At 34.3% G+C, this 15,060-nt stretch overlaps 1 protein-coding gene across 3 annotated transcripts in view; it reads left to right on the top strand.

Moving 5' to 3' along the window:
• Window positions 1–15,060, top strand: part of RASA2 (RAS p21 protein activator 2) — a 120,468-nt gene that overhangs the window by 39,427 nt on the left and 65,981 nt on the right. For all 3 annotated transcript variants that reach the window (XM_043474237.1, XM_043474236.1, XM_043474235.1), the window contains exons 4-5: window positions 1,324–1,418; window positions 9,752–9,828. In XM_043474237.1, coding sequence (XP_043330172.1) covers window positions 1,324–1,418; window positions 9,752–9,828 — 172 coding nt within the window. The remainder of the gene's footprint in view (window positions 1–1,323; window positions 1,419–9,751; window positions 9,829–15,060) is intronic.

Raw genomic sequence — 15,060 nt, 5'->3', positions numbered from 1 at the left:
TGAGGGCTTGCTTTAGTGACGTTTGGATGTATTGTACATGCACACATATGTACACTTACATACATATTCATAAATTATGTATAAAACTAAAATCCTGGAAATTGTCAAATAGGGTCTATATGATTACTTTTAATTAATAGCTTTATTGATGTGCTGTGTACAGGCCATAGAACTTGCCCTTTTAAAGCATGCATGCCATGGTTTTAAGCATGTTCACAGAGTTGTGCAGCCATTACTACTAATCTGATTCCAAAATAAAATTTTAAAGACAGTTTTTCTGTGTTTGCTTTCTTGTTACATCTTTTCTTTCCACTTGGTACACTAAAATTGATATATCTTGACAGAAAACTTTTTTTTTTTTTAACTGTTTTTCATAAGTTTTCAGATGTTGAACTGAAAGACCAAGCTAGGTCATAAGTGAAAGGATATAAAGTATAATTTGGGCACTTAAAATGAAAATTTTTATTTGGTAAAATCAAAGAAAGTGAGCTATTTTTTACTTTAACGTACATCCTTTGTTGAAGTTTTTGTGTTGAATGTTGGAATAAATTGTCGGTCATATGCAAAACTATCTACTTCTTAAAACTTGAATTGAGGAAGGAAATGCTTTGTAACCAACATGGCAAATACTTCATTATAATAAGAACATTTCTGTTTCTTCCTCTCATATTACTTTGTTCACTGCTCTGTGTCTGTTTCTGAGACATAGAAACTCTTTAGGGAACTGCTTTGATTTTTTTTTTTTTTTAATGCATTGAAGCAACATAAGCAGTATTTACAGTGTTTTGAGAAAACCAAATTTTCAGTAAAATTATTTTAATCTCATAATTTCAAGTCAGTTTTTAAAATTATTAATGACCATATGATATTGTTTTTTTCTGTTCTCTTAATTGGAGCTTATAAACTCTTATTAAGGGCAGATATGTCTATTTAGACAGAACACATGGTTTATTCATAGTATTAAAGAATTGGGAGGATTAGTTTGCACTGTCATTGTACAATCATTGTACATTGCTTTTTATACTGAATGTACTCTGGGTAAAAATGTGAATCTAATATGTCCTAAAAAGTGCAATTGTATATAAATACAACTGGGTTTTGGTCTAATCCTCTAATTCAAAATGGCTCAGAAGGGTCAGACAAGCAGTAGAGGAAAATGAGGCACCTTTTCATTCTTTAAAACATAGAAATTGCTTTATAAAAATGGATTTTTGTATCAGCAGATAAAAATTATTTTTAAATGTTTTTTTAAAAAGTATTATATGTAATGGTGCTGATGATTATAGAAAATATGTTTCCTCATTGTTTACTTATTTATTATAGGAAAAGTAGCCATCAAAAAAGAAGACTTGTGTAACCACAGTGGCAAAGAAACTTGGTTTTCGCTACAGCCTGTTGATTCCAATTCAGAGGTTCAGGTAAATATTAAGGAATAAGTGATGGAAGAGATTGTCACACACAGAAAAGGAGTGAAAAATGAACTGATTATACTTGTTCACACAGAGAGAGCTTGTCATACTTACTTTAAATTCTGGCACCACGCATTATACATCTCTGGGTAACATATAACTGGAAGAAAATGCCTTGCCAAATGAAATCAAGAATAGTGTATGTGTTTGGGGGCTTTATATTAGGAGGACATTTGTTTCCCTGCCTTAGTTCTTTTTTTTGAGTCACAGTAGCAAATTAGTAATTTTTTTAGATGAGGAAAAAGTTTTATCGAAAAAGATATCTTTTATTAACTCAGAGGAGAATCCTTAGAACTGTGTGATTTCATCTGTTCTGATCAGGATGCTCCCTTTACTCTGGAATAAACTAGACTTGGGCCAGTGTTATTCATTCAAACTTGTGCCTAAGCCCACCATGGAGAACCTTCATACCCACCATGTTTCCTGTTGTTCACCTTTCTTTTTATTTGAAAGGATATCATTACTCATTTCAAAGATCTTGCTTTAAATAAGAGATCTTTCCTCTTGCCAAAATGAGAGATCTTAAGATTCTGTGTGTGAGTAAAGAAATATGTTTAACTGTGTAGCTTAACTTTGTATTTGTTTCTGAAAAGTGTGAGCTGCTCTTCGAAATTGTTATTTCTATCTAAAGGGAATCCTTTCTCTTTTTTCTTTTGGTAACTCTGCTTATTTATAAAATATGGTAAGGATTGTGAAATTGTTTCCCAAGGGCATAACTGCAAGCAGAATTCTTCCTCTCTTAAAAGAAGTTATAATTTGCCACTGTGACTCAAACTGAAGTTTAAGGCAAGAAAAAAGTACTGCACGCACACCCACAGATGTTTGCAAATAAAGTGCCTGTGTCTCTGTTTCCTCATAACCTCTCAAGCATTCTGTTTGATTAAATTCTCAAAAAATTGAGTATTTGTTTGCCAAAACCCCTTCTTAAGTATAAAATAGAATTGAAACTTCTCCTTTTCTCACTCTATCCCATTTTAATGTTCTTTTCTTTACATTTGACAATAACTTTTACTCTTATCCCAATTATACTATTTAGTAAATGATCCAGGTGAGAGGCAATGTGATGATGTGGAAAGGGTTTTAAACTTGAAGTCTAAAAATTTAGGTCCTAATTTTCATATGTGGTTATTTTACTGACCTTGAATTTTATTTCTGTAAAATGGGAATGAAAGTTACCATGTTGACTCAAATGATTGTGAGAATTAAGTGAAATACCTTTAAGAGTATTTCAAAAGCTGTTAATAGTTACACAAATGTAAAATGTCTGTTCACCACTAGTCAGGTGTTCATTTCCCTGATATGCCTTTACCAGAAGGCAGACATGAAAGTTTTGAAGTGCTTATTTTTCTCTTTAATAGTTGTAACAAAAAATAAAGATGTGGAAAAGACTTTGATAATTGGTCTAAAAGGAAGTTTGAGGATTATTTTAAAATGTAGTTTATTAAAGTCCAGTGTTTTTCTTATGACTAATGTGATTTGTTAAAAGAATTAAGGGACCCAGCTCTCCAAAGTTAATTATTTCTATAGAATACTCTTTATAAAATTATTGGAGATGGTATTAGAGATCAGTACTGGGAAACAGACTTTTTATTTGATGGTGTATATTTGATGGTATGTCCAAATCATGAAAATCTGCGAATAGCATTTAACTGTTAGGTGTTGTTACATGTTTTATTTGCTATGAATTATTTTCATGACCATGAGTTATTAACCTTTACAGTTCTTTTGTCTTGAATGATAGTTACTTTGTAAGATCCACTCACTATTTAAAATAAATTTTAGAAGGAAGAGTCCTTCAGTGGGTGGGAGGGATGCATAACACTGATCACATTAATGTGCACATTGAAATATTGTTTGGCCCCAAAACAGATCTTGGAATGTTAAATTAACCTTGTGAAGTCTGAGAAAGATAGAAAAGCAGCCTGATTCATACAAATTCTGTTTTGTTAATAAATTTGTTTCTTGCATAAGTTTTATAAAATTTAATAAAAATGTCATGGAAATAAGAGCAATTGGTGGAGCCTTAGGAGAAAGTGATGAGACAGGTTGAGTTCAGCAGAAATTTAAGCTAATAATTACCATTAATAATTAGAACAGCATATACCACGCACAGTACTAAGGACTTAATATATATTATTTAACTTAATCTTCAGATTAGCATTATGAGTTGTAGGTAGCATTATGTCCATTTTAGAGATGTGGAAAATGGATTCATAGAGGTTAAATGATGTCTGCAAAGTTACAAAATTACTAAGTGATGGAGCCATGATTCCTGTAAAGAGCTTATCTGATTCTTAAATTCCTAACCACATTGTTTTACTGCCTTTAACTTTTCTGTACTGTTGGTCAGAAAAAGACTCCAACAGATTATTAGGAGAATCACTTAGGAAAATCTGAGTATAAGGCACAGAAGCGTACCAAATTAAAAAGGGAAAGATGTTAGAAAGTTCCTAGGGAGCTCCTTGGAGTATGATTATGGGAACTTTAATATGATCAGTGAGAGCTAGAAAGTTGTCAGGCAGTTAGAAAGGAGCTGCAGGTTCTTACTATAACAGACCAGATACAGTTCACATAGTCAAAATTGTTTTTGAGATTTCTCATAAAGTACACGAAAATATTGTTTTTAATTTCTCATAAAGTACACTAAAATATTGGGTGGTTTATTTGTTTTTGGTTGACCACTGCATAAAATAGCTGGCTTGCATTTGGTGCCATGGCAAATAAAAAATAGACTTTCTCTCAATACAGCAGTAGGCACTGCAGAAGGGACACAGGAATGAAACCAACTGATGCATTTCTCCCTACTCATGTGCTCATTGAGTATAAGTGCTTATTGTTTAAATAGTGTTTTTTTTCCTTTCCCTTTTATTTTATAAAGTGAATAGTTAATATTTTCTATTTCCCCTCTAGTTTTAATAACTATTCACTTTGCAAATGAAGGGAAAAGAGAAAAAAGTTGTTTAATGATGAGATTCCATTGTATTCCTTTTATATGTCTGACGACGTATCTCTCCCTTCTGCTTCTCTCCATAAACCCCCTCTAATTTCTTGTTGACAGCTAAAAAAATGCCATATCAATACAAACACAATCACCACAAACTCTTTAAGTATTTTTCCTTTCTTTATTTTTCAGACACTGTGATTAAAAAGTATGTTTTTATATTGATATGACTGATTAAACCAAATCGGTGTTCTCGTTAATTAAGGGTGTTTGTCTCAACACAGCTTGTACAAGCAGTAAATCCAGATGCAGTGTCAGTCACATCCTTTTGCTGTAATTGCTTAGTTAATAAGTCTTTACCAACAAGCTTATCTTGAATTTCTAGATTATGCCATAAGTTATTGATTGTTTTGTAAGTTTTTTTTGGTGTGTGTTGGGATGGTAATATGGCTTCTACCCTATCTATTTAAAGCAAGCATTAAAAAAAATACAATAACAGTGTATTCTTATATGCAACTATGTGTATGTTTTTTGTTACGAATTTATAGAAATTTTAAAAAATAAATAAAAATTTAAAAGTACAGTGATTATAGTGAATAATGGATACATTAGGATTTCTTTAAACATATCCAGTTAAGACATAATGAGTAGGTATTTTAAAAACTGCATCTGTAAATTTGTAAACATGGACTAATAAAGGAATGAGTCATATAGATCATAATAAATAATTTTTAAAGATAAAACAAATCCATCTGTAAATAGAAGATAATTAAGTACAGCCTTTGTTTTTTCATCAGACAGGCAGCTGTGTCCAAAATGATTTATAGAATTAATTATTATATAAAAGAACATTGATCAGAAATCTAGAAGTTTCCTTCAGATGAAGAAAATTTTTCATCAGTTGAAAATTACTGAGTTCTGTGAGATTATTGTTAAAATTTAGTGTTTTGTGATTGAAAACTAAAAAAAATGTTTAGACTCATGCAGTTTTTAAGTGCATGTATTGTGTTTTGCCCAAATACCTGTATTTATTTGACTTTCCCAAACTGTATGCAAAAATTCACATAATGTCTACTATATGGTACTATAAAATTAAAATAATCCCAGATTTTTCTATGTGAAATTTTTTTTCTATGTGAAATTTTTATAATAATATCTGAAATAAAGTTAGAATATAAACCCTCAGATAGTACCAGAGTAATATAAGCTTCTAAGTACGCTGCTTATACATATTAATGTGATATAGTTGTTTATATCAACCTACCATGATTAGTGCTCTGAAATATATATAGAATAATGCCCTCTAAGAATTTGGTTTATTTTTAAATGAGTATATAGAAGGTGGTCAGATATTTGATCTTCCATTATTTCCTCACATATAAAGGGTGTATTATTTTGTTATTGAACCTTCCTTATGAGGATGGATAATAAGAAAGCTATTGTGGATCAAATCACACTGCACATTTATCACCAGATATAGTTCCTTGTCAGCATCTTACAGGTACTTCTTTGTGAGTACCGTCCCTGTTTTTTTTAGTTGCCTTAGGATTTTTTATCTTCTGTTTTCATCAGTTTTACTGTGCCCTGCCTACATGTGGTTTTCTTTATATCTATCCTACTTGGGTGTTCCTAGGGGCTCTTGGTTACTGTGCCTTGATGTCTGTCTTCAGTTTAGGAAAATTCCAGGCAGTTATCTCTTCCCGTTTTTCCCCTCCTTGTTTGTTCTTTCTCTTCTCTTCTGGGACTTCAGTTACATGAATAGTAGACCATTTTACTATGTCTCATATGTCTCTTATACACTCTCCCTCTCTGACTAATCTATCATCTATTTCACCAGTTCACTTTTCAGCTATGGCTAATCTGTGGTTAAATACATGTTCATTTTGGTTATTTTATTGCTTAATTCTGAGTTTTTCATTTGACATATTTTATCATTTCCGGTATTTGCTGAGTTTTTCATTTCATTTTCTATCTCAAAAAAACCCAAAACCAAACTCTGTCAGTTAAATCCATTGTCTATGTCTCCTATGAATGTGATCCTCTTTGTCAGGTTTTGAATTTTTAGGTTTCGTGGAGGGGGGAGGTTGGTGTTTGGTCTAATGGCATGTTTCATAATTTTTGATGGAATGCTAGATATTGAAATACGAAATATTTTAGAGATAACTTGAAGCCCTGGATATTTTTTTCTCCCTCCAGAAAAGATTTGCTTTTGGCATGTGGTTAAGCTAGAGGCTGATCACTTTAATCCAGTTAGGGATTTGGCTGATTCTAGGCTAGATTTCACTCATTGTAAGGCTGATATGTTGTTCACCTTTCCTGCTCAAGCACAGGCCTTCAAAGATTCCAACAGAAAGCCTGGGTGTTTACAAGGGCCTCTCTATCCTGGTGGGCCCTGGGCTCCCACTTTTATCATTTCCAGCATGAGATTATAGAAAGTTTTTGAGTAAGCTTTTTAGCCTCTCAGGCCACTGCTGAAGTTAGAAGCCTTGCAGCAGCTTCTTTGGTTGCTCTGCACACCTCATTGACCAGAACTGTATCTTATGGCTATCCTTAGCCACTGTCCCTGGCTTCAAGGGAAACTGGGAACCGTTCTGCTGAACTCATGTTTTACTGAAACCTCCCCCCTTCCAGCCCCAAATAAACTTGTTTTAATACTCTTCAGATTTATAAAATGGTGACAGGTGTAAGTAAAACTGAACTTGCATGTGAATATAGTAGGGAATACCAGATTTTTCTTAAGTGATTTCAAATATGGGTTTCTAACACTAAAAAAGACCTTCAAATAATTTTTAAAACTTTTTTTCTTTTTTTTTTTTTTTACTAGAAAGCTAAACACATTGGTAGTAGAAACTTTAAAAATCTAGGTGAACAGAAAAGAAAAAAACTTGAAATCCTGCCAAAGTTTGATCAGTGTTTTGGTAGGGAGCTTTGTAGTAATTTTATATAGCAATACATGTAGTATGTTTTATTTTTACAAATTAACTTTGAATTATATACCCTATTTTGTGATTTGTTTCTTTTACTAAGTATCATATATATATATATATTTCCATGTTAAAGTATATAATGAGGGTAGTACCTTACAGTTTAGAAATTAGTTTTCTTAATTTAACTCATAATGCTTTTTAATTTTAGTGTTCCACCCTAGTAGTATGTATCTTGTGTCTGCTTGTTCTCTCTCCACTCTTTTTTTGACCAGGTTAATACGTTATTATGTTATTATTGACTAATACCAAAAGAATGTTGTGTTTAACAGACAGTGGAAGTAATGAACATATTAGGTAGGCTCTGACTCAATGGCAATGATTCCTGGTAGAACCCCATTAAATATCTTTTTTATTTCTAGTCTTGACTGGATACAGTGTTCAATACATTTGATAACAGTGCATGATACATTTTTGTCAGTGAAATTATTATACTTTTTTCCTACTCTTTATTAATAGTTTTTATTGTTTTTAAAATAGAGTAGATCCTAGACATTTTCTGAGAAGCATTTGGGAGTGCCTTGTTAATACACAGTTTCTACCATAAAATACATACATGTTAAAATGGCACAACTGCTTTGAGATGTAAATGTTGATGCAGTTGGCTGGGTTCACTCATGAGTCAGGTGACACAGGTGCTGGTGTGACAGCACATAGGATTCAGAATTTTAGTTGAGTCATAAATTACTACATATCATGGACCTTTTCGAGGTCACTCTTGAGTAGTAGGGTTGTGAGTATTAAATACCTGATGAATGAAAGACCTATTTTACAAATTGCATATGATTTTATAAATAACTTGTGTCTAGGTTTTTAGTGGAAGGTTTGCTAGATCTAGTTCCAGTTCCACCTAACTGCTAATTTTATGGCAACTGATGCCTTTGTTTTCTAGAGCTTAACTTTCTTATGCAGACTTTTATGTTGAGATACATCAGTGCTTATTGCTCAATCCCTTGAGCTTTATAGTTAGTGAACCTCAGAATCACTCTTGTATAAAATATGCCCATTAAAAATAGGCTGATTCAGGTTAGATTTCTGCATATGTCTAAAGGCTTGTTTCAAAGAGGAATAGTAATTAGATAATAAACTTTCCATCCTCTGATGAAATTACTTACGTCATCAGTCTCTAGATATCACACCCTTGAAATCTTCACTTGGCAATGTGACAGTTTGTCATGTCAGCTGGGTGGAGGTAATCTAGCACCAATTCTTAACCAGTTCTGAATTGCTCATAACCAGTTTAGAATTGCTCATCACTGGTGGCAGGGTAGAAATAATCAAGTCCTGGATTATATTGTTCCTAAGCCTTTGTTTCTTGAGAAGTTGATAGTTTGCTTTAAATTTACACTACTAAATTTTTTAAAAGTCCATTTATTAATGGCTTTTTAAGAAAGTAGCCCTTTATTTTCGTTCTCAGCATCCTATGTTTTCATCAGTGTTCTTGGCCTGTTTATTGTCTATCCAACTAGACTGTAAGTTCTTACAAGCAGTGACTTTGTTTTACTTGTTTTTTTTTTTCCCTCACCACATGGCTTTGGGGGTCTTAGTTCCTGACCAGGGATTGAACCTGGCCCCTGAGCAGAGAGAGCATAGAGTCTTAACCACTGGCCTAACAGGGAATTCCCAATGACTTTGTTTTATACTTAACGTAGATTCCTACCCACTCCTACAGTATCTCCTAAATATAGTAAATATTCCATAAATCTTAATTATTTGAGAAAAGTAAGTGTGACAAATTGAATCTTACCAGTTTTAAGTTACTTTTATTGTTTAGACTTGTATGATACTATCTTTATACTTATCTTTTCTGGAAAAAGCATTCTGTGTCTTGAATTTGCTAAATTCAAACTTTCCTAAAATGTGTGTTATCTTTCTAATTCATGATAATTGAGATAAATAAGTATTTGTTGAATAGGGCATAGAATTCTTAGATTTGAATACCATGTTTGATATAAGCATTTGACTACTTATCCCTCAGATTTTGATCTGTATTGTTGGTCTTAGGTCATTTAACACGTACTTGATGTAGACAAAGCCATGTGCTAAGGATCACTAAAATTTAGTTAGTGGATAACTAAATATTACGACTGCCATTTGAAAAAGAACGTACCTTTATAGCATATGGAACTCTGTTCAGTGTTATGTGCCAGCCTGGATGGGAGGGGACTTAGGGGAGAATGGATACACGTATATGTGTGGCTGAGTCCCTTTGCTGTTCCCCTGTCACTATCACAACATTGTTTATCTGCTATACACCAATGCAAAATAAAAAGTTAAAAAAAAAAGAATATACCTTTACTTAATATTTTGTCAGTAAAATAGACTTCTCAGTTTGTGATCTTTTTTTGTCTTTATAGGGTAAAGTTCACCTTGAACTAAAACTGAATGAACTGATAACAGAAAATGGAACCGTGTGCCAGCAGCTTGTTGTACAGTAAGCATATTTCTTTCGCCAAAATCAACTAGAAATAATTCTCCATTTTATATTCTTTGACTCTTAAGGCAACTCCTTATTTTAAATACTTCAAAATCTTTTTTTAAGGAATGAACTCTATGTTATCCCTTTATTAATTTGTTTTCCAGTTTATTTTCTCACATCTAATCTACTCAGGTTATATATGAGTCATTAATTGATTCAACCAACAATTTATTTAATGTATATTAAATGATAGATGTAGGGTGTTTCATAGGATCACAGATAAACATGTATGTATAGCCACCTAGCAGAAGGAGTTGGAAAAGTTTCCTAGTAGATGGCCTCTAGAAACTCCAATAGATAAAACCCAGCAGGGCATTAGTGATTCTTAGGGCTAAAACTGAATGTGTACCTTGAGATTACCAGTATTGATTCTCACCTGCTTTGAATTTCTTTTTGACACTTTTGCTCTCAACTCATTTTTATCACCCATACTCTAATCTTCTCACTGTTCAGTAAATCTGTTCCAGCCTTTTCCCTCTGTCCAGAACCCTTCCTCTGGGTTGTCAATAAACAACTGAATATCCCTGACTTCTGAATGTTTTCTCTGTGCCTTAACTGATAGGTAGTGAATATCCCCTGAAGTACCATTCCCTCTGCTGCCTTCTTAGTTCATTTGCTCAGTCGTGCCTAACTCTTTGCGACCCCATGGACTGCAGCATGTCGGATTTCCCTGTCCATCACCAACTCCCCAAGCTTACTCAGGCTCATGTCCATCAAGTTGGTGATGCCATCCAACCATCCATCCTCTGTCATCCCTTTCTCCTCTCACCTTCAATCTTTCCTAGCATCAGGGTCTTATCCAATGAGTTAGTTCTTCTCATCAGGTGGCCAAAGTGTTGGAGTTTCAGCTTCAGCATCAGTCCTTCCAGTGAATATTCAGGACTAATTTCCTATCGGATGGACTGGTTGGATCTCCTTGCAGTCCAACGGACTCTCAAGAGCCTTCTCCAACACCATAGTTCAAAAGCATCAATTCTTCGGTGCTCAGCTTTCTTGATAGTCCAACTTTCACATCCATACCTGACTACTGGAAAAACCATGGCTTTGACTAGATGAACCTTTGTTGGCAAAGTAATGTCTCTGGTTTTTAATATACTGTCTAAGTTGGTCATAGCTTTTCTTCCAAGGAGCAAGCATCTTTTAATTTCATGGCTGTAGTCACCATCTGCAGTGATTTTGGACCCCCCCTAATATAAAGTCTCTCACTGTTTCCATTGTTTCCCCATCTCTTTGCCATGAAGTGGTGGGACTGGATGCCATGATCTTAGTTTTCCGAATGTTGAGTTTTAAGCCAGCTTTTTTACTCTTCTTTCACTTTCATTAAGAGGCTCTTTAGTTCTTCACTTTCTGCCATAAGGGTGGTGTCATCTGCATGTCTGAGGTTATTGCTGTTTCTCCCGGCAGTCTTGATTCCAGCTTGTGCCTCATCCAGCCCAGCATTTCTCATGATGTACTCTGCATATAAGTTAAATAAACAGGGTGACAGTATACAACCTTGATGTACTCCTTTCCCTATTTGGAACCAGTCTGTTGTTCCATGTCCAGTTCTAACTGTTGCTTCTTGACCTCCATACAGATTTCTTAAGAGACAGGTCAGGTGGTCTGGTATTCCCATCTCTTTAAGAATTTTCCACAGTTTGTTGTCATCCATACAGTAAAAGGTTTTGGCATAGTCATTAAAGCAGAGTTGATGTTTTTCTGGAACTCTCTTGCCTTTTCAATGATCCAGCAGATGTTGGCAATTTGATCTCTGATTCCTCTTGTCTTCTCAGTCTTAGGCTATGTATTCTAGGGGCGAGGAAGTTGGATCAATAATACTATCCTATTGCCGCTCCTAATGGGCTTCCCAGGTAGCTCAGTGGTGAAGAATCTACCAGCCAATGGAGGACATGCAAGAGGCTTGCGTTCCATCCCTTGGTCAGGAAGATACCCTGGAGGGGGAAATGGCAACCCACTCTGATATTCTTGCCTGGAAAATCCCATGGACAGAGGAGCCTGGTGGGCTACAGTCCATGAAGTTGCAAAGAATCAGACACGACTGAGCCACACATATACTGCTGCTCCAGAGTATATTCTCCTAAAAAAACCCCAGCTCCTTTGATGTATTCTCTTTCTGTATAAATATATATTTATTTATTTATTTTTTTTTTTTTTAATTTATTTATTTGGCTGTGTAGGGTCTTGCTTGCAGCACATGGGCTCTTTTGTTGCTCCTCATAGTACATGGACTTCCTTGCTCTGGGGCATGTAGGATCTTACTTCCCCAACCAGGGATTGAACCCACATCCTCTGCATTGCAAGGCAGATTCTTAACCACTGGGCCACCAGGGAAGTCCTAAATATATATTTATATTATGTGCTTATATATGTATACACGCACATAAAATAGTATATATATTACTTACTTAGTTAATTTCTTCTGAACTGTTTTAAAGAAGGTTGCATATACCATGATCCTTAATATATCAGTATGTGTTTTCTAAGAATAACGATAGTATTATAAATATTATATTTATATAATCTACTACAGTTTTTGAATTTAGGAAATTTAACATTATTACAATAAAAGTATTATCTATAGCTTTTATATTTCAGTACTTTACAGTTACTACATTTTACTTTTGTCAACTGTTCTAATAATGTCCTTTAGACATCTTTTTCTCTCCAAAAAAGTATACAGTCTAAGATCATGTGTTAGATTTAGTTGTAATGTCTCTAATCTCCTTAACCTATAGTAAGTAGTCTTTAGCTTTTTTTGGCTTTCATAGTATTGAAATTTTTGAAGATACAAGCCAGTTATTTTTTTTAGATATTCCTCAATTTGGATTTGCCTACTGAAAACAGTTAAAATTTGCTTGTAGTTTTTCTTCTAGACTGAGAGTGAAGGTATTTGGATTAGTCCCCCTTCCACTATTCTCTTAACTCTGTTCAGTTTGGTTATGTTGTACACATGAAATACAGTTAAGTGGGTTGATTTGGTTGGTTTGTATTTAATGTTGTTTTACTTTTTTTTTTTTGAATATGTAGAATGTCTGGATGACTTCAGAAGTCAAAACTATACCAAAAGGCATTACTCAGAGATGTGTTAAATCCCCTCTCCTTATATCCAACTCTAGGCAACCATAGGAGCTTCCCTGATAGCTCAGTTGGTAAAGAATCCACCTGCAATGCAGGAGACTTGGGTTTGATCCCTGGGTTGGGAAGATCCCCTGGAGAAGGAAAAAGCTACCCACTCCAGTGGGTATTCTGGCCTGGAGAATTCCATGAACTGTATAGTCCATGGGGTTGCAAAGAGTCAGACACGGCTGAGTGACTTTCACTTTCAGGCAACCATGATCTGATTTCTCTCCCTGTAGTTTTTGCCTTTTATAGAATGTCATGTGGACAGATTTATAGTAATATATAATCTCTTGTGTCTTTTACTTAGTATACTGCTTTTAAGATATAGCCACATTATATATCAGTAGTTCATCCTTTTTTTAAGGTATTTTTATTTCTTGTCATAACTCATTAGTAGATACTGTTGCCCTTGTTTTACAGGTGATGAAACAATGCACAGATTGGTTAAATAAGTCCAAGTTCATATAGGAGGAGTGGAGTCTGGTTTTTTTAGTTTTGAAATAAATCATAGATTTCAGGAAGTTACAAAGTACAGGGAGGTCCTTGATGCCCTTCACTTAGTTTCCCTCCGTGCTTTCCTCTTACATAACTATAAATACAGTGTAAAACCAGAACGCTGACTTTGCAGAGTATACATTTTATCATTTTATCATATGTAGATTTGTATAACCACCACCACAATCAAGATACGAAATGATTTTATCACTGTAAATATCTCCCTTATGCTAGCCCTTTATAGTCACAGCCACACCTCCCCAGCCACCATCCCTAATCTTGCAACATCTAATCTGTCTCCATGTCTGAAATTTTATCATTTCAAAAATGTTATGTAAATGGACTCTTATAATATGTAACCTTGTGAGGTTTGCTTTTTTCCCCAATCAGATCCAGCCAATTTTTGTGCACAGTTTTTAAAATCTGTTGCCAGTTTCTGTCTTTTATTTAGTGAATTTATACCACTTACTTTTAATATAATTACTGATGTTAGGCTTCAGTTCTGTTCAATTCAGTCACTCAGTTGTGTCCGACTCTTTGTGATGCCACAGACTGCAGCACACCAGGCCTCCCTGTCCATCACCAACTCCCAGAGTTTACCCAAACTCATGTCCATTGAATCAGTGATGCCGTCCAACCAGCTCATCCTCTGTCGTCCCCTTCTCCTCCCATCTTCAGTCTTTCCCAGCATCAGGGTCTTTTCCAATAAGTCAGTTCGTCACATCAGGTGGCCGAAGTATTGGAGTTTCAGCTTCAACATCAGTCCTTCCAGTGGATATTCAGGACTGATCTCCTTTACGATGGACTGGTTGGATCTCCTTGCAGTCCAAGGGACTCTCAAGAGTCTTCTCCAACACCACAGTTCAAAAGCATCAATTCTTTGGTGCTTAAATCTACCATTTTATTTTTTATTTTCTGTCCCCTGTTTTCTTTTTCCTGTGAGTTACTTGAACATTTTTTGAATTTAATTTTAACTTATCTATAGTGTTTTCTTTAAATCTACACTGTATCTCTTTGTTTAGTTTTTTTTAGTGTTTGCTTTAGGTTTTACATTGTACATGTGTAACTTGTAGTCTACTAGTGTTGACATTTTATCAGTGAGAATAAAATGTGGAAACCTTACCTTCTTTTAATCCTTCACCATTTGTAATATAATTGTGTGAAGTATTTCTTGTACAACAGTAAGAACCTCCATCAGTGTTACAGTCTTTCAGCCATCTAACACAATTTAGAAAAGAAGAGAATTCTAAATCTCTTGTATTTAGTTACATATTTGCTCTTTCTGTATTTTTTCCTTCCTGTCATTTCAGGATCCCTTCTTTTATCACTGTCTTTTATGTTTAGAGAATTTTCTCTTACCATTATTTTTAGGATAGGTCTACTGGTTACACTTTCTTTTAGTTTTTCATTATGTGAAAATGTCTTGATTTTTTTCTTCATTCCTAAAGGATATTTCCACTGAATATAGAATTCTTGGTTGATAGTTCTTTTTTTTTCCTCAGCACATGAAAAATGTACTATTTCCTTTTGGCCTCCATGACTTTTGATGAGAAATCTACTGTCATTCAAATT

Source organism: Cervus canadensis, chromosome 7 (genome assembly GCF_019320065.1).
Source record: "Cervus canadensis isolate Bull #8, Minnesota chromosome 7, ASM1932006v1, whole genome shotgun sequence".
Taxonomy (NCBI): domain Eukaryota; kingdom Metazoa; phylum Chordata; class Mammalia; order Artiodactyla; family Cervidae; genus Cervus; species Cervus canadensis.
Note: the sequence above shows the minus strand (reverse complement) of the source record. Positions and strands in the feature narration are given on the sequence as shown.